At 41.2% G+C, this 21,525-nt stretch overlaps 1 protein-coding gene across 3 annotated transcripts in view; it reads right to left on the reverse strand.

Annotated features, from left to right (window-relative positions):
* RNLS (renalase, FAD dependent amine oxidase) overlaps positions 1-21,525 on the reverse strand; it is a 572,873-nt gene that overhangs the window by 475,436 nt on the left and 75,912 nt on the right. For 2 of the 3 annotated variants that reach the window (XM_029609826.1, XM_029609824.1), the window contains exon 4: positions 18,048-18,209. In XM_029609826.1, coding sequence (XP_029465686.1) covers positions 18,048-18,209 — 162 coding nt within the window. The remainder of the gene's footprint in view (positions 1-18,047; positions 18,210-21,525) is intronic. The other variant, XM_029609825.1, reaches the window with a different exon arrangement.

Genomic DNA, 21,525 nt, shown 5'->3' on the forward strand with positions numbered 1-21,525 from the left:
TAAATGTTCTATTCCTTTGTGTCCCAATATTTGGCTTCTAGGAAGTGAGGAACTAACCAGCGTAGTGGAAGATCCCATTCATGTACAATTTGTTCATAAAGCGGGCATACTGGCCAAACAGACTATATTAGCAAAATGGACTTCATCTGAAATACCTCACTTTAACCATTGGTTTCAGAAAATGCTTAAAATTGCAACATTTGAACAAATGACAGCCAAGGGACTAAGTGTTGGCAGGCGGGAAAGGGCTACTGCTATTTGGTCAGGATTTTTAGCATACCATCATCAAGGACTGGATGGTTGAATCCCATTACTAGTATGTGCTACCTAAGGGGCTGGTCGATCTATATCTATAGCTACATCTATTTCTCTATGCCTTGTCTAACAGGTCAGCATGTATTACAGGATATGTCAAATACGGATGTATCGGTTACTTCAATGTACCTTCCCAAATCATCAGTAATTGTGTGTGCAAAGTATGCTTCTTACATTCCAGAAATACGGATGCCTGCCTAGGGTGGGGGGAGGGAAGGATCAGATGATTGTCTTTATTAGGTCAAGGAATTGGGACTTTTGTTCTCCATTCCTGTCCTATGGGTGACAAAACAAACAAAAAGTAAAAATGACATAACCTAAACTGCGTAAGGTTTCCTAAGAAGTTTAGACCAGTCGTGCAAAATATTTAGGACAGACCTTGAACGTATTCCTATCGTTAAATTGACAGGTTGTTTACTTTGTTAAGATGTGTTAATATTTGGTTCAGTAATGACATTATTGCTTCTTGTACTGTACCTTCTTTAATCAAAAGATATTAAAAAAACAAAAAAGAAACAAATCCCCCACCCTCCCGAACCTCCCCAAAATGTTTTAAATTACCTGGGGTCCAGTGGGGGGTCCCGGCGCGATCTCCCACTCTCGGGCCACGGCTGCGTTAATAGAAATGGCGCCGGTGGCTCTTTGCCTTTACCATGTGACAGTATGACATAGTGAGGGCAAAGGTAGCGCCGGCGCCATTTTGAATATTGGCAATACGGCCCGCGTGCAGGAGGTCGCTCCCGGACCCCCGCTGGACTTTTGGCAAGGCTTGTGGGGGTCAGGAGGCCCCCCCAAGCTGGCCAAAAGTCCCTGAGGGTCCAGCGGGGGTACGGGAGCGATCTCCTGCACTCGTGACGTCGGGTGCCAGGAACCAAAATGGCGCCGGTGCTACCTTTGCCCCGTCACATGGTAAGGGCAAAGGGCCACCGGCGCCATTTCTATTAACGCAGCCGTGGCCCGAGAGCGGGAGATCATGCCGGGACCCCCCCACTGGACCCCAGGTAATTTAAAACATTTTGGGGGGGTTGGGAGGGTGGGGGATTTGTTTTAAAGGGTCAGGGTGGGTTTTAGGGTTGTTTTGGTGTGCCGGTTTTCCCGCCCTCCCCCTCCCCCGATAAAACGATTTTTTAACCAAAAAACCATGACGATCAGATTTCCCCCCCCCCCAGCCAAAATCGATCGTTAAGACGATCGATCACATGATTCACATCCCTAGATTTAAAGATCTCATATTTTTAACAAACTTCAACGATGATCACAGTTATATAAAATAAGGTATATTATAAATACACTCAGTTGAAATTTCTTCCACAATGTGGACCCATTCCACTTCACCGGTCTATTAAAGATGGTTTTTTTTATTGTGCACTGTCTTAACGCCATTCACTCGGCTATTCCCCGACAAAGATCTTTGTTTCACCCACGAAACGGGCTTCCTCAGGGAGAACTCCTTGCCGATATTTCACTGTCACCAAACTAAACTAAAAATGATGAAAAACATCTTAGTAACTTTCACTAAACCACACCTCCCTTATAATCCATGACTAAAAAACCATAATAAATCCCTTACCCTTGCAACTTCAACAAATACTAACCGCCGTGAATACTTAAATTTAAACACGAATTTCCAAAGTTCAAAGAATGTTCAAACCTTCTCCAAATGATTTATTCCGAGTTTTTTACATAATTCAACCGGTAGCACAGACTGCAACCAAAAGAAATTTATTAAAACAATTTTAAAGGTAAGAAAGAGCAGCACACATACCTGAATAGACGCCACAATACCACATACCTTCGTGAAACCGGAAATGACGAATTCACCAGATAACTCCTGGAATCTAAGATCACCCTCACTTCCTTTTATTACCACCAAATGACAAGGATGTAATCAATCAACCTATAATCAACGAACCAGTCAAGAAAAGTGAAAATCCCAAAACACTGAATGTTGTCTGATAAAGGCAGCCCATTCAATAGGGCCATTCACACACCACAATATCTAGATTCTGCTGGAAGACAATTCACGTAGAGAGGAGATAGTTTTTCTTTTTGATCTGGTAAAGCTCAGGATAGTAGGTGGCATGAACAGAAGAAAGCATGCCAACACACTCCAGCAGCACAAGCAAAAACTGCATAACTGTGAGCTATTTCTTGCACACCTGTTACAAAGATAGTATATTTCTGGCCAGAAACACAGACAGAAGATACACATAGAAATAGACTCACAGAAAGTGGTGAACAGTGTGAGGCATTAGAAAAGACTGACATAAATTTAGTATTCTCACCTCTTGAGAACTGAAGATAATCTATATTTACCTAGTAATTTTTTTGCATAAAAACTGAAACCTGAAAGAAACAAAGGGAAAATATTTTGAGAAAAGGATCATATTCTTGGTTTAATAAATCTGCACAAGTTTGTGTTGATCATTTGAACTGAAACTTATCTGATTTTTGTGTTGTTGATGAATCCTTGTAGCTGCAAGATAAAGAACAATAGTTAATATTTGAAGTTCTTTGACAAACCTGGAAAGGTAAAAGAAAGTAGTTAATAGTGGAAAGCAACAGTTAATGGAAATATACCTGATGAATATTTCACTGGAAGTTGTTAAATTGTATTCCTGGAAAGTATTTAAAGAATGTTTACTTGTTACCAAAATAAGTTTTCTTCAATTCTTGTTCTTTAATTAAATAAATTATATTCAATTTGGGAATCTGAATCAAGATACTTATTGCTGTAAATTAACACAGGTTATTGTATTTCGGGATTTTATTGTTGATTTTTCTTTTTTCTACAACTAAATCTCATGGCACTTAATTCTCTCCCCTACCTCCAGGAAAACCAATTGCATTGTTAATAATTATAAAATCAGAGAAGTGTTCTTGTATGTGTGACTGCCATTGGAGGAAAACAGAGAGCTAAGTTATTTGCTTTCCCCCATGAAAGCTCGCCCTTTCCTATACTGCTCTTAGAGGTTATAATAACTTGGCAATCTGAAAAAGTTCCCAATTATGATATTTGCAATGCACATGGAGTTCTTACTCACATTTAACATGAGATTCTTTCTTCAACAACAGTGAATTATCTCAAGACATCTACTTATGGGTTTAGATCCCTAAAAGATACATCTGCAGAAATATTGAATTAAAGCATCTCATTTAACATACAGCGAACATTAAGCAATGCTCTTCACTAGAACACCATTTTTTTTTCAAAAGTTAATAATAAAACACATCATTTTTTAAAAATAAATCTCTCTCTCTCTTAAGAACAGTTTTTATTGTCCTTTTATTTTATTTGCCTTCATATCTTCATTACAACAAATTCTTCCTAATAGTTTCTTCAACATATTCTGGTTTTTTATCTGCAAAAGAACACAAACATACACAGAAAATTTCTACTGTTGACTTCAGCTTCAACCCACTTATAGTGCCCTGGATGTGGCTTGGCTACAGCACTCTTTATCTGGCATGATACAAAGAACTGCTAGCATTTCTTTTGGCCTCCGAGCATGACTACAGGAGCTTCCTCATACAAACTGGCCTGGCATACCATGTACTGCAAAACCATTGACAATGATGCTGGTTTTTCCAGTCTTGGAAGTCTCCTTGTAGGGAGGAGGATACTTTCTTGACACTGTGGGCTTCACCTCCAACATTGGGATCTCACCACTAATTCCTCAGAGGCCATGAATGGCCCCCTCTCCTGTACCTCCATCTCTGGCGCATCATCAGCCACTGATAGCTGGCAAACCTCAGCGACTTTCTCTAGTTCCCTTCACTCTTTCTCCTCAATGTATGGTTCATGTCACTTCTCGCATGTGAATCCCTAGCACCAGCTTACTCTGCAACTCAAACTCCATACTTTCTTCTTTTTATCTTATGCTGATGAATTAGGAATAACACCAGGAATACCAGACTAAGGCCTGGATTCACTATTCTCGCAGAGAATAGTGAATTGTGCAGTACCGGGGGGCGGGGGGCAAAGCAGGGGGTGGGCCTGCGAAAGCCGGCAGCCATCGCACCACTGCGGTGTGCTGGCTGCCGGCTTTTGCACCAAATAACTACACCATAAAAGGTGTAGTTATTTATCGCAAAACTGGCGGCTATAAGGGTCCTTACCTTTCGCCGCCAGCGATGTCTTTGCAGTGTCGGCCCCGGTGCCTCTCCGATCAACCTATCGCACGTGAAAAGGGACTTTTTGCGTGTGAAAGCTATTGAAAATGACCCCCCAAGTCTCTGATAACACTGTGACACCTATGGACAACACTCTCAGAATTTGGGAAACCTGTGGTCTCTCTCTCCTTACTGTACTGCCTCGTGCAGAATGTCTCATCACTTGATCACACAGAGGTTGATATGTCACCACTAAGTTGACATCATTCAGGGCATAAGTATAACAGTCTTCCTCAGATTCCAATGTAGGATCGCTGTTTCTCTGAAAGAGTGGTGAATGCATTGGCCACCTTGCTGATTTTTCCATGTTGTTAACAGAAATGTCCAAATCATATAAAAACTACAAAAGTCTTGTCACTTTGCCCCGTGTCCCTATTCAGATGTCAAATCAATGTAACACCTAGGTCACAGATAGCTTTTAGATGTTGAATCACAGGGTTCACTCTCAGATGCACAAATTAAATTTATCCTCAATTGTTCCTGAAACTCGGGAAGCAACACTCAGCACAGCAGCCCGCTCTCTCACAGAAACAGAACTCCTAAGCCGATTCCAAAAGATTTTTGCTTATTTACAGAAGGCATGCTACAACTCAGAAGTGAGGAAATTTCCAGTCTAATACCCAGGTACAGTAGGATTCAACAATACAGAAGACTTGTAACAGCAGAACAAAACAACCCTAGCTGCAGACCTCCTGAACTCTCAGGCATATTTCTGGCACCTGTAAATTTATACAAGCTGAATCAGGTGAATGAATCTAAATGGCCTTTCATCAGCTGATAAGTAAGTTGTGAATACAAAAAGAAATGAAAGTACAAATAAAAAATATACTTTAGCAGAAATTTGAATAAGATTGGTGAGTGAGAATGATTGGCATTATACAAGAATATAGACCTTATAGACATTTCAAAGATATTGTAGAAGGAGGATAACCAATGGGACACTATAATAAATAACTATATCAGCTTGATAGGAAAGATCAAATTGGTGGAGGGATGTAAAAGATGGCATAGAATCAAGCATGATCCTATGCAGAAAATAAAATGCACCATGGAAAACGTATGGAGAGAAATTCCATGTGTGACTGGTAAGAGTATAGCAGTAGGTTTATGCTACAGGCCACCTGGCCAAAATGAAGAAACAGATTGTGAAATGCTTCCCAATATTCAAAAAGCAAATAAGAACATTAAAAAACAAAGAAATTTCCATACTGGGTCAGACTAAGGGTCCATCAAGCCCAGCATCCTGTTTCCAACAGTGGACAATCCAGGTAACAAGTACTTGGCAAGTACCCAAACACTAAGGGGTTGATTTAAAAGGAGCGTGCGCGCGGTTCCCAGCGTGCACTTGGACATGCTGATTTTATTACATGCATGCACTGGCGCGCGCATGTTATAAGATATGATGGCCGTACGCGCATGTGTGGGTGGCGCGCGCAGGAGAGCAATTTTTCCCTAAATACGCGCAGCGCCGTAAACGGGCCTCCCCCAGTTCACTCCCAATTAAGAAGCGGACTGGGAGGAAACTTCCCTAACCCCCTGCCTAACCTTCTTTCCCCTTCCCCTCTCCACCCCAACACCTAAAACTTACCTAGCTATCCCAGTTTTTTTCATTTTACTACTTACTGCTCCTCCGGAGCAGAAGCAAGTTATGCGCACTGGCTGGCTACCGGCGCTTGCTTGCCCGGGACAGCAAACAATGGCGCTGTCCCGGCCTGCCCCTCCCTGCCTCCCTGGATAGGCCGGGCACTTGTGTGTGTAGCGGGGTTTACATGCATGGCCGAGCCCGTTTTAAAATGCGCATGGTGCGTGCAAGGCCTGGCCACGCACGTAAACCCTATATTTTACGTGCGCGGGCCTTTGAAAATTTGGGCATAAGTAAATCCCATGCTACCGCTACCGCTGCCAGCAATAGTAGTGGTTATATCTCAAGTCAACCCAATAAATAGTAGTCAATGGACCTCTCCTCCAAGAACTTATCCAAACCTTTTTTAAACCCAGCTGCACTAACCACATCCTCTGGCAACAGATTCCAGAGCTTAACTGTGCGTTGAGTGAAAAATTATTTTCTCCAATTGTTTCTTAATGTGCTACTTGCTAACTTCATGAAGTGCCCCCTAGACCTTCTATTATATGAAAGAGTAAATAACCGATTCATATCTACCCATTCTAGACCTCTCATGATTTAAAGACCTCTATCATATCCTCCCCTCAGCCATCTCTTCTCCAAGCCAAACAGCCCTAACCTCTTTAGCCTTTCCTCATAGGGGAGCTGTTCCATCCCCTTTATCATTTTGATCGCCCTTCTCTGTACCTTTTCCAGTACAACTATATTTTTTTGAGATGTGGTGACCAGATTTGTACATTCAAATGTCCAGTATCCTAGACTCTCAAGGTTCTTCTGCAATTTCTCACAATCCTCAAACAGAGAAACATAGAAATGATGGCAGAAAAGGACCAAATGATCTACCCAGTCTACCCAGCATGCTTATGCCAGTATCTGCTGCACTGTGCAAGTTACCCCATGCTTATCAGTTTACTAGACCAGAAAAGTCAGGACCTTCAGATGCTGTTTGAATCCAATTTCCCTTAATTGTTGCTGTGAAAGCAGATAGCAATGTTGGAGTTGCACCAAAAGTATCAGGCTTAGTGATTAAGGGTACCAAGCTCTGCATCAGCTAGTTACTCCCATGTATATTTGTTCCCAAACTGTAAAAGTTGGAGCCCTTGTTGGTTGCTGTCTGAATCCAACTCCTGTTTTCTCATTGTCATTGAAGCAGAGAGCAATGATGGAGTTGCATTATCAATTTCAAGGCTTAAATGTTAAGGGCTGGATTTTAAAAGGGTTACATGCGTAACCGGCCTTACGTGCGCCAGGGCTTGCAAAAAGGGACAGGGAGGGGGTGGACGTGGGCAGTCTGGAGCAGAGGCGAGGTCAGAGATCGTGTGCCAGCAGTCGGCCGGCACGCGCAACTTACTTCAGCCCCAGGACTGTTTTCGTCTTCACCAACTCTTCCAGAAGGGCATTCCAGGCATTCACCACCCTGTCCATGAAGAAATATTTTCTGACATTGGTTCTAAGTTGTCCTCCCTGGAGTTTCATTTCATGACCGCTAGTTCTATTTATTTCCAATGGAAAAGTTTGACGATTGTGCATCATTAAAACCTTTCTGATATCTGAAGGTCTGTATCATATCTCCCCTGGACCTTCTTTCTTCCAGGGTGTACATATTCAGATCCTTCAGCCTCTCTTCATAAGTCTTCCAAAGCCTCACCATTTTTGTTGCTCTTCTTTGGACCACCTCTATCCTGTCTTTATCCTTTTTGAGATATGGACACAAGTATTCAATGCAGTACTCCAGATGAGGCCTCACCAAGGACTTGTATAAGGGTATTATCACTTCTTTTTTCTTACTGGTTATTCTTTATGCAGCCCATCATTCTTCTGGCTTTATCTATAGCCTTGTCACATTGTTTTGCCATCTTCAGATCATCATACACTATCATACCAAGGTCCCTCTCCCAGTTCAGCTGTTTTAAAAACTTTGAACAATTTTGTGTCATCTGCAAATTTGATCAGATCATTTATGAAAACATTAAATAGCAAGTATCCCAGTACTGATCACTGTGGTACTCCACTAATGACCTTTCTCCAGTTCACAAACTGAACATTTAGTCCTATCCTCTGTTTCCTATATTTTAACCTATTCTAATCCACAATAGGACACTGCCTATGAATTTGTAATTTCCTGAGAAGTCTCTCATGGGGGACTTTGTCAAATGCCTTCTGAAAATCCAAAGACCATCAATAGGCTCACCTTCAGCAACATGTTTACACTTTCAAAAAAATTTTAAAGAATGGTAAGGCAACATTTCCCTTTGCTAAAACCATGTTGACTTCCTGTTTTTGCAACTCTCCTATAAGAAAAATGACTATGGTGATCAGGATGCAAGTCTTCCCCGACGTAGCATTTTGCAAAACACAGTTCCATGTTGGTGGACCAAATTCCTTTCCATCCTGTAGACAGCAGTGTCTACAGGATGGAATACATATTCTTAGATAAATTACATTAAAAATTTCATCTGGACTTATGATTTATTTGAGAAGCACCTCTCCTTTCTTCGACTTCCCCATTAAGCTATTGCTATCAATATGGCCAGGTTTAATTCATTTTTTTCAAGAATAGCTTCTACCATTTTGCCCAGCACCAATGTTAGGATCCCCAGTCTATAATTTCCCATTTGTTCCCGGAGCCCTAATTAAAAATTGGCATTTCATTGGCCATCTTCCAGTCTTCAGGTATTGTGGCTGTTTTAAATGATAGGTTACAGATAAGTAGTATCAGGTTTTCAATTTCATCATAGAGCTCTTTCAGAACTCTAGAATGGATGCCATCCAGTATTGGGGATTTGTTATTCTTTAGTTTGTCAATCTGATCTATGTCAACCTCCATTATCACAGAGATTTGTTTTAGTTGTTCAGAATAATCACCATCAAAGAATGCTTCAGGTATGGGTATATTCCTTAATGAATAGGAAAAGAAGCAAAACATGCCACCATGATAAAATGAGTTAAGCAGAGACAGTAGTGGCTGAATGATAATACCGGACCTCTGGTGAAGACACCTGGTAGCGTTGAAACATTGGCAATGTTTGGAGGTCATAGTACAAAACAAAGAGGTTCCTATACACATGAAATCAATATACAATACCCCAAACAAGGGAAATGCATAGCACAAATGATAAAAAATCTCTCAAAAAACCATTTTATTTCTTATATATATCACATCTATTTTAAATATTCTTATAAAGCTTATTTTCAAAGAATAGAATTCTCAAATTTAAAACAACATATCACACTATATAACAACAGCCACCACACTTAATCAAAATCACACATAACACAACTTTCATACATTCATGCACATACATTCCCAACAATTTTCCTCAAACAATTCTGACAGAGATCCCACCCTATTAAACACTATCTATTATAAGGTGTATACATCAAACCAGCCTACACTACAAAACACAAAATTTTCACTTAAAAATATTTTATATTAGCCCTTTATGAACAATTATTGAGCATGCTTTCTTCAAAATGTATGGGTAATGGAAAACAAATCTCAAAATAGCTTGTGATTCAAAAAGAATCCTTCAATGATATTCAAAGAACATTAAAGTCTTTTCTCAGTCTGTTGAAAAAATCAGCATAATTCAAATGGAGTAGCAGTAGAAAACAATTGGAAAGATTTTTCCCAATATATTATAGGTTGGCAAATTTCATACTTAATTCCAAAAGGGTATGGGCCACCCATCAAATGATCAAACGTTTAGCCTGACATGTTTCGCCTCAACGGCTTCTTTGGGGACATCATCAATATCAACCAAAATTCCCTGTGGTGGGCTCACTAAAAATAAAATACCACCATTAAAAATCTAACACCATTATACAGTGTACATAGATTAACCCCAAGAACACCACATGAACATTTTAAATGTAATATACACTCATTTCATTGTTAATGAGAACAAACACTCCAATCCTGCTTGTTTCAAGAGAATGCCATTATTCAAATCCACAGAGTATACATCACATGGTTTAAATATATGTCATAAGATTCAAACCCACCAATCAACATGATGAAAAGAAGGAAACCACCCAGTTTAACCAACCAGAGCTTAAAGAAACACACCCCACTCCATTTTATTATTTAAACCTACAGGGGAAACCCAAAGCATGCCCACAACGCTTCAGAGGTAGCAGTCTGGTATGATTACATGCTTGTCCACGGTGGGTGCAGTTGATTGTGGCTCTTATATTAATTTGGCAAAACACTACGAGAGAATATCTCAGATCCCCCAGTTGTTATACTAACACCTCAATAATGGGAATCAATAACCATAAACACCATCTGATTCTAAACTATAGAATTAATTATTTGCAGTGTCATCTATTTCATAGAGGGCTGCTGTGATTATACAGTTGTCGCAGATTGTGATCATGGAATTTTTTTTCACATTTTATGATGAGTATTATAGACAAATTAAGGGGATCCCGATGGGGTCCCCAGTAGCTCCCTCTGTTGCATGTCTCTATATGGCGGCCTTTGAGGAATCTTACATTTATCCTGCGTCTACCTTTCAGAATGTTATTTTCTGGAAGAGGTTCATTGATGACCTTTTTTGGATCTGGCGTGGGAATGATCAACAGCTTACTGCATTCATTCATTGGATGAATTCTCTGGATGAAAATTTGATGTTTTCAGTACAACGCAGTAGACAATGTATAACATTTCTGGACATGACTGTCCGTCAGGTGGGAGATGTTTTGGAAACATCCATTTTTGTCAAGTCTACTGACAGAAACTCTATACTTCATTTTGGTAGTTTCCACCCCAAAAGATTACGTGAAAGCATCCCCATTAGCCAGTTTTTACGATATCAAAGGGTGTGCTCTACAGTATCAGAGTATAGGTTGAAAGCCCAGGAACTTATGGTAAAATTTAAGCATCGTGGGTACCCCAAAGGATGCATCCGAAAAGCATTTAAACGAGGGCTAAATGCTGATTGGGACAATCTTTTGATCAAGTCTGAATGTACTAGGCTTAACAGGATGGTGTGTTGTATCCCCTATTCTTCCAGGAGCATGAATATTAGAGATATTATTTTGAAATATTGGTCCATGTTAAATGGGATCCCTGGTTGTAGTGAAAAACCTGTGTTTGCGTTTAAGAAGGGGAAAAACATATGGGCATTGGTATCGGGAGATCATTCATCCCTCCAATGTGTTGAAAGAGGATATAAGTGTTATGGGTGTTCGGTATGTGAGAACCGGCTGGATGTTCAGCATTTTCAATTCTCAGAGGTGAAGACCCCTTTTAAGATTAGGGGTAAGTTTTCATGTACAGCTGATAAAGTGGTTTATATGATAATATGCCCTTGTAAGTTGTTATACATAGGGCATACTAAATGGAGAATACAGAAGAGGATTATCAAACACAAGAGTAACATACATACTGGTAAAGAAGGAGCACCCTTGGTTGGGCATTGGGGAGAAGCCCAACTTCAGGTGGATGACGTGAAATTTTTCGTCATCACCAAATTGTGGGATAGCTTTGAGGGGAATGTAACTCAGACATTATGGAGACTAGAACAGAAATGTATTTTTTGGTGGCAATCCTACCAGCCATGGGGATTGAATACCGGTATTGAATGGGAAGCTTTTTATTGAGTGGTTACGGCTCCTCTTGATTCCAGGATATGTTTGGATGTGTGTGTATGCTGGCAGAATATATTTATTTATTTATTTAGCATTTTTATATACCGACTTTCCAATAACAGAATTACTGATCAATTCGGTTTACATTTTAACAGAACAATAACATTGACAAGTAAATGTCTTACAAAGAACAGGTCGATATAACTTGGATAAGTAAATATGGGGTTAACCAGTAAAGATACATTGCCTAATATAGGTATAAGTAAAAGATACAGTGCCTAATGTAGGTTAAATAAACAGTTGCTAATTATAAGACTAGGTTATGTCTTCGACTGCCATAGATTAAATGAGTTCTATAGATGATCTAAATAGCTCTCAGGTGGGTAATCATTGGCCGAGATGTTCCACAGGAAGCTGTTATGGGAAAGCTTGGTTGAACAACCAAGTCTTGAGTCTTTTTTTAAATGTAGATGAGCATTGCACTGCTCTGAGTTCTGGTGGGAGAGAGTTCCAGATTTTGGGGCCCGCTGTAGAGAAGGAGTGTTGATATGTTATATGTTATATGTTATATGTTGATAGTATTAAATGAGTGGATTATCGATTAATGTTAGGAGAGAGAGAGAGATGGTTTGGGTGTCAATGGGAATGTTCTATTGTGGTGTTATGATTCTTTAAGTTGTTAGGATATGGTAAGGGTATCGTGTATTTGTATGCACAGTGAATAGAACAAGCTTGACTGTATTGAGTGGCGTGAGGAACGTTGTGGGTTGATATTTTGTGTGTGGAGTGATTTGTGGTAGCGGGTGTCTCACCTTGTATGAATAAATTATGTAGCGGGTATGTTATATTGTGTATGGAAGGTTGGAGATTTGTGCACGTTATGACGTGGGTAGTGCGTTGGTTGATGTAGTATGCGTTGGTGAGCGCGTGCTCGCACACGGAGAAGGTGGGTGTTGTTTTTTGGGAGGCATATGGCTCGCTCACGAAAAAGGTGGATGGTGTCCTTTGGGAGGTGAATGTGTTCTGTGATTGGTAGGCGAAGGTTTTAACATCAGGTGAGATGAATGAATGTGTATTTGGGTGGAGCGCGGTTAGTGTGTGAGTGGTTTTGAGATCCTTTAAAAAGTTGGCGGCAGGGGGTTGAGAGCCATCCGATGGAGTAGCCTTTGACGTGAGTAGTGCTGGAAAAGCTTCTTTGGCGAATGAAGTCCTACATATAAAGTAAGATGATGGAAATTCGGAGGTGTGGTAATTGTCGGGTGTAATACCCATTTTCTGGCTTCGAGACTGTGAGTATAGAAAATTTTGAATCGTTGGTTAATTGTGCTTCAGTCAGTATATTAAAGTATTATTGGTTTGCATTTCAGGAAAAGAATTGTTTAAAATATTGTGAGTTGGGGTTGGAGTGGAGCTCGTTGACGGCTTTATAAGGTCTGTAGTGCGGTCAGTGGTTATATATCTGTGATTGAAGATATGAGATAATCTAAATGGATCCCAAACGTCAAATTTTCATCCAGAGAAGTCATCCAATGAATTTATGAAGATATAACATTCTCTATGTTACCGGTATATCTTCATAAATTCAGTGGAGGTGTCAATATGGAATGTTTTACATGTATTTTAGTGGATGATGGGAGATTGATCTAATGGGAGTTTTCGGACATATTTGGGATATCTTTTAATGTAGTAAGTATCCTTATGTTAAAGGTTATATCTTGTGTGGGGTTGTTTAAGTAATAGATTTATTGAAGGGTGTGGTATTTATATATATGTATGTTTTAGGTGCTCGGCTGTGAATGGGAACATCCTTTTCTTATAAAAGAGTTGGTTAAGGATTTCCCCTGAAGAAGCCCTAGTAGGGTGAAACAAGGCACCTTGTTGGGGTGAACATCATTGGAGAAAAGGGGTGAACATCGTTGGAAAAAAGGGGTGAACATCGTTGGAGTAAAGGAATGGAAACATTTTATTTATTTATTTATTTATTTAGATTTTTTATATACCGGCATTCGAGACAGCAGTCACATCATGCTGGTTCACATAAAACAGGGGTGCAAAGTAAACATAACAATAACAATGGTGCTGAAAAGGCAGTTACATATAACAAGGTGATAAGAACTTGGCTTAGAGGAAGAGAAAGGACAGGTTATTAATTTACACAAGTAAACGATAGGAGATAAGGTCGACCATAGTGTAGATGGAGATTAGGGGTGGCTTGGAAGTATTAGATCAATTGACGTCTGGGAAGGCTTGTATGAATATCCAGGTCTTTAGTCTTTTTTTGAAGGTTGAGATGCATGGTTCTATTCTGAGATTTGAGGGTATGGAGTTCCATAACGGTGGGATGGCTGTAGAGAAAGCTCGGTCTCTTAGTGTGCTGTGTCTGGTAGATTTGGGCGGTGGTACCTGTAGCGAACCCTTGTATGCATCTCTTGTCGGTCTTGATGAATTGTGTAACATCTAATTAAATGGGATGGAGTCATTACATTTAATGTTCCAATGGAGAGCGAGCAATGATATATAATCTTGTATTTTATCGGGGTATAGGTTTTATGAGTATGAATGAATCTATATAAATAAAAATGTTAAATAGTTTGTACAAAATCACTAATCTCAGAAACCACTGCACCGATTGCTTTCAAATTTGGACACAACCTTCTTTTCGCATACGGGAAGGTTCCTCTGTACTTACATTATATATATGTCACACCTGTGACAGGTAAAAAAGGTTTAAAAATTGGTTCCACAAAACAGCGACATCTGGTGGACGTCGTACGTCAGCGCAACCTCTTACACCTTTCACAAACACTCACACACCCCACACACATGACAAATGTATTTAATTCACACACCCTCCGAACACACAGAAATCCACATGCCTCACCCCCCCCCCCCCCACACACACACATGACAATTGGACTTACTTCACACACCCTCCCAAAACACACCAAAACACACCAAATTCCAGGCTGCTACACCAGGGGGCCACGCACATGTCACATGGTGGCAATTCCTACACCCTCCAAACTCACACAAAAACACCCTCCTCACACCCCCCATGCACATGCCTGTTCTACTTACTGCCCACACCCTCCGAACACACACAAAAGCAGAAAGAGGTCCGCGCTGCTCCAGCAGGGGGCCAAGAATGGTCCGGACACATCACGTACACTATGGCCGTCGGCTGCCAGTGTGCCACTCGGAGTCAACAATGGCGGCAGTAGCCCATGTGACATAGTAAGGGCGAGGGCCCGTCGACGCCATTTTCAGGACTGGCAGCCAGCGGACCTTTGCCCTTACTATGTCAGGGAACCTAGCGCTCCCATTACTCCTCCACAGTGACATAGTCAGGTCAAGGGGCCATCGGAGCCATTTTCATTGCTAGCAGCCGACGGCCCGAACCCAAGACTTCGATCCCGAACCGAACACCCGCTCCACTGACCGACTGTTTGCACAGGTATCCGGGGGGCTGCACGGTGGGTGGCCGTAGTTATTTTCTTGCGTGCGTGTTAAGGGGGGGGAGGGGGTGTTTCGGTCATTCTGCAACTCTTGCGGGGGGCGGGAGGGTGGGTTACTGTATTTCGCCGGGGTGGGGTGCGTATTTAAACACTGCATTTATGGTGGGGTTCTTTTGGGGTGGAAAGACGGAGGGCACACACAAACACAAACACAAAACGTCCCTGATCTCGGAAAGGCACCAAATTAGCCCTCTACAAAACAATTAACTAAATAGAGAGTGCTAACTTGGTTAGGCACTCCCCTGTTTTGATACAGAACACAAACAACCTCCCACTGACGGACCACGTTTACCACCACCAATTTCTATTTCGGTGTTTTTTTCTCAATCAGCATCCTAGCTGCTTCTTACAGTCTGGGTCCTCTTACCTAAGAAAGCATACATTTCAGGGGAGGGAGAATGAGGAGAGAGGTGAGTGTGAGGGGAGAGAGTTGGAGTCGGGACAGGGGAGGGAAGGAGGGGTGAGTGACCAAGGGGGAGGAGGATGAGTGACTGAGGTAAATGAGCAAGGGGAAGGGGGAGGGAGGGTAAAGAACCTGGCCGGTACGTGGCCGGGTACCGCTAGTATGTGATATTATTAGGGTTAAGGGTTAGGATATGTCCATATACAATGTATAAGTGAGTCATATAATGGATTAATTATATTGACATATCCACTTTGTGTTTGATTGTAGATGTTTTTGTACCTGTTTGATAAAGCTGTGTATTATATAAATGCATTACGCAGATAGGAAAAGTGCAATAGAATGAGTAATAAATAAAAACTAAAAAATAAAATGTATGCAAAATAGACTCTTTGCTTGTATGTATATGAAATATATGACACTGCAAATAATTAATGCTATAGTTTAGAATCAGATGGTATTTATGGTTATTGATTTGATTTCCATTATTGAGGTGTTCTTATATAAATTTGTCATCTAGAAGAATTATTAAAAGTGAATCTAATGTTTTGAACAAGGAATTATCATTTGTTCCATCTTCTTTTCATGAACATGCCCCCGGACACGCCCCATACACCACACCCCCCAAGCAAAGCCCCAGGACTTACGTGCATCCCGGGGCTTTGTGCGCGCTGGCGGCCTATGCAAAATAGGCGCGCCAGCACGCTAGTGCCCTGCGCGTGTAAATCTGGCAGAATTTACGCGCGCAGGGCTTTTAAAATCTACCCCTTTCTGTATTAAATATGAGTGACTCAAATTTAACATTCACATGTGATCTTTCTCCTGCAACAAGAACAGAAGTGGATATTTGAATTGGGCTCTTTAAACCCAGCAGGTTTAAATAATAAAATGGAGTGAGGTGTGTTTCTTTAAGCTCTGGTTGGTTAAACTGGGTGGTTTCCTTCTTTTCATCATGTTGATTGGTGGGTTTGATTCTAATAACATATATTTAAACCATGTGATGTATACTCTGTGGATTTGAATGGTTGCATTCTCTTGAAACAAACAGGAACGGCGTATTTGTTCTCATTAAAAACTGAAGTGAGTGTATATTACATTTAAAAGTTTATAAAGTGTTCATGGGGTGTTCTTGGGGTTAATCTATGTTCATTGTCTAATGGTGTTAGATTTTTAATGGTGGTATTTTATTTTTAGTGAGCCCACCACAGGGGATTTTGGTTGAAATTGATGGGGTAATTGAAATGTCCCATTCTTATTCTGTTGCCAAATTTATTTGCCTTTCTAATTTCAGCTAGCATTTCACTGTTTGTTTCTTCATCTTGGCCACTATATACCCACTGCTATATTCCACACATATAATTTCTATTCATAAGGATTCCACAGTGCATTTTGTTTCCTGCAGGATTAGCATTATGCTTGTCCCTATGCCATTCTTTAAATACAGTGCCACCCCCACCTCTGCCACTTATTCGATCTGCCTTGTCACAAAGATATAATTTATACCCTTGTCTCACAGTGCCCCATTAGTTATCCTCTTCCACCACATCTCTGAAATGTATACAATAACTATATATGTTCTAACTCTTCAATCTTACTTTCAGACTTCTAGCATTTACATACAAACATCTTTTAAAATGTCTGCATTTTGCATTTTTATTTCTATTTGTATTCACAATCTGCTTATTAGCAGAAGATACAGGTAATGTAGAATCATCTACAACTGTGTGCTCTTTATCTAACCACAACCTTTCTATTGGGATATTCTAACTTCCCTGTTTTGCACGTATCCTTGGAAGATGTCTCCCTCTGAATCATGCACTTCTGATTGACTATCAGCTTTCATCCATGGCCTAGTTTAAAGGCTGCTCTATCTCCTTTTTAAATGTTAGCACCAGTAGCTGGGTTCCACCATAGTTAAGGTGGAGCCCATCTTATTGGAATAGGCTTCCCCTTCCCCGAATGTTCCCCAGTTCCTAAGAAATCTAAAGCTCTCTTTCCTGCACCATCGTCTTATCCATTCATTGAGACTCTGGTTCTGAGCCTGCATCTGAGGTTCCATGCTTCTAGGAAACTCTTCCTCCATTCCCTACCCCCCAGGATGCAATCCTCTGTCCTCCTCCATTTCATCCATTTCCTCCTTCTCTCTCCCATCCCAGTCCTTTCACTCCCCTCCTTCTCTCTCTCCCATCCCTCTAATTCCTTTTCTCTATAGCCTAGCCCTACTGGAGTTCTCTTTCTTTCCTCCCCACTGTCTTTTGAGCCCCATTCAGGGCCAAAAATGCCACCTCCTCCCAGGCCCCAACTGGGTCCAAGGATATCTCCTTGCCAGCCGAGAAAATCCACTTGCCCCAGTCAAGCAGGCAAGTTAATTATTGAAACCCAGATATCAACATGGCTGCACTGTAGCTAATGAAAGACTTACAGTTTCCGATGTCACCATGAAGCTGTAAAATCTGAGGAACAGGCATAGTTAGAATCACAACATCAAACTGTTCTGGGGAACCTGATTTCTTGCAGACTTCCCATTTCCCATTTCGAAGGTTGATGTCCGTGACATGGCGATCATAGAAGATCTCAGCACCTGCTTCAAAAGCAAGAATTAAAAGCACAGCTTCCAAAGTCTTGGTCTTTGCAGTGTACATTACTTTCTACATAAGGAAATGACAAATTGGATCCTCCCACTGCCTAAATCCATACAAATAAAACATCTCTCACAGTTCAAGCTTATAGTCTGGATCAAGCTAAACTATTGAAGAAAAGAAGATATTTTCCAATATTAAGAATCACAACCCCACCAGGGAAGAGGATCCCTTCAGGGATATATGCACTGCATGTGGTAAGTTCTTTCTTCTTGTGTTCTTAGGGAAACATACTTGGTAACTCTATCCTACTACAGGCCCACACCACTGGAAGAGTTATTTCCATACTGACAAAGTTTTATACTTTCAGCACTGATAGTTTCTCAGACCTTCAAGTTGTTTTCTATGAAGGCAATTTTCAAAAGCCATTTATCCTATCTGAACATTGCCCACCCCTTCCCCAAATAAAAGTAAGCAGGGGCATCAGCAACCCGCAAACTGTTAACCACAGTTAAATGTATGGGGGTTCAGGGATTGGGGGTGGCAACAATGCATGAAGTTTCAAATTTTCAAAACTACATATGTTGTTTTGCAGGGGAAAAGTACCCACAGAAAAAGCAAGTTCAACTCTCTGTGGGTACTTTTTCCCACAGCGATTTTCAAGGAAAAAGCATGCAGGTATTGTCCCTTTCAGAATCAGTGAGAAGCTGTTGAGAAAAGTACCCGTGGACTTTGCAACTGCCTGCATAGTTTTGAAAATCACCCCCTCTATGTCTTCCTTCTGAATATTTTTCTTTCCCTGGTCAGTCCAGCTAAGGGCTGGGGCTGCCATACTTCTTTCTCTTCTTCTACCTTGCAATCTCTTTCAAGTCAGTCCACAGGGCTCGCAGACTGCTATAAACTAAACCAGTATAAGACATGCACTAGTGGCTGTAATATCCTCTAAAACTCCTCTCAAACATGCTCACCTGCTACTTTTGTGGATCAGGGCAATGATGGAATTGAGTGGGTTATTTAACCAGAAGGGGAAACAGTGCGCCTCATTCAGATTTCACCAAAAATGAATGAGCACATGACACCGCTGCATACAACCAGAGCAGTCAGATCAGTAGTGGTACACTTGTTTAAAAATACAGCAGCAAAGCTCATAAAATGGGAATAATTAAAAAAATCCCAATCAGCGCATTACATTTATGGAAACTCTGAATGCCTTGATGAGATACATAATTTTGCCTCTTTTGAAAAATTCATTTCACTTCACAGTTTTGTTTAGGAACATAACAGGCTAAGTGCTAGAACACACCCCTTGGTTCTCTGGCTTTGATTTAAAAAACAGAAGCCAAAAAAAAACCCAACACTGTCAGAAAAAGAGAATTAAGGTGTATTTAGCATAAAAGAATAAAGATATATGAACATCTTCAAAATAAGGGCCTGATTCATCAAGGCATTTTCCCATAGAATTAGAATGGGAGAAATGCATTAATGAATCACGGTCTAAGTTTGTGTAATTAAAGAAGAGTTGCTTACCTAACAAGTGTTCTTCAAGAATAGCAGGATGTCAGTCTTCACAAGTGGGTGACATCATCAGATGGAGCCTGGCACAGAACTTTTATCTCTAAGTTTCTAGAAATGGGCATGCACAGTATGCCATACAGCCTAGCAAGGCCACCTTCAATCTCTAATATAGCATACTAGCTGTTAAGCCCGTAACAACGGGCTACATTTAAAAAAAATTTTCAGTCTTCCCACTCATTCTTCTTCCCACTCCCTCCCCCTCATTCTCCTTACCCCTCATTCTCCCTCCCACCTCTATTCTCTCTCCCACTCCCTCTCACCTCCCCCCGCTAGTCCCTCTCACCTCCCTCCTCTAGTCCCCCTCCCCTCACTCTCTCCTCCCTCCCCTCAGTCACTCCCCCTCTCTCAATCCCCTCCCCTTTCAGCTCATCCACAACCCCTTCCCTCGGATGGCGCAGATGGAAGATCTCTGGGGGGGGGGGGGTGTCCATCCCTCGCGCGCGCCGCTGCTCCTCTCCGCCGCTACTGCTCCTCCCAGCGCCATTTTTTTCAGGCACGCTCCGCTCTGACCGACATGCTCGCCCGCACATGCGCGGTAGAGCTGCTCTCTACTGCGCATTTGCGGCACGTCGGTCAGGGCTCCCTTATCTAATAGATACTTGGAGAAACCGACTCCAAGGGGAGGTGGGTGGGTTTTATGAGGATGGACATCCATTTTGTCCTCCGGTAACAAACTGCTTTCTGTGAGGACAAGCAGAATGGCAGTCCTGACAAGTGGTGAATCCTTAGCTATCCCATATGAAAAAGGGAAAAACCTAAAACTGTCAATAAGCAAACCAACTGTTTTTGTGGCAACAACCTTTTTCTGTGCAATGTATTTTTTAAGAAGCAGCCTGGAAGAGAAATAATAAAGGCATTAGGAGAGTTGGGGTTGGGTTCTACACAAAGAGATTCTTCAGGGCAGACTGGCCAATCCTACTGTGCATCAGCAGTCCCTGTCCAAACAATAATGCAATGTGAATGTGTGGAGAGAATTCTACATCACAGCCTTACAGATCTCCTCCATTGAGACTGATTGTAAGTGGGTTCCTGGGTTGCCATAGCTCTGAAACCATGAGCCTTGATATGACGTACCAGATTCAGGCCTTCCTGGACATAACAGAAGGAAATGCAAGCTGTTACCCAATACGATAGTATGTGTTTAGCAATGGCAATCTCAGTTTTATTGGTATCAAAAGAAACAAAAAGTTGGTGGACTTTTTATGGGATTTAGTCTACTCCAGGTAGAAGGTCAAAGCTATTTTGGAGTCCAAACTGTACAGCCCCTGTTCACTTTTGTGGACATCACTGAGTGATCAAATCTTATAGTCTCAAGGTAACCAAACAAGTGGATAAGGTGTCAGCAAAAGCCAGAAAGATGCTTGGGTGCATAGACAAAGGAATGGACAGTAGAAAAAAGAACGTGATATTTCTTCTGTAAAAGTCCCTGGTGAGACCTCATTTGGAATACTGTGTATAGTTCTGGAGACTGCACTTCAAAAAATAAAAACAGGATGGAGTCGATCCAGAGGGTGGCCTCTAAAATGATCAGTGGTGTTTTTTGTAAAATAGAGCTTTCCAAACTTTTTATGTTGGTGACACACATTTTAGACACTAATTACTCCTGTCAATCTCCGCTAAAGATGAGACCAAAAATTAATTCAATCTGTGTATTCCAAAATTGTAATAATCTCACCTTGTTTTTTTGTTCTTATGAACTAACAACGTGATTACAAATGATTGAAAAATAATTAAAAGCGGGATGTG

This window comes from Rhinatrema bivittatum, chromosome 7 (assembly GCF_901001135.1).
Source record: "Rhinatrema bivittatum chromosome 7, aRhiBiv1.1, whole genome shotgun sequence".
NCBI lineage: Eukaryota > Metazoa > Chordata > Amphibia > Gymnophiona > Rhinatrematidae > Rhinatrema > Rhinatrema bivittatum.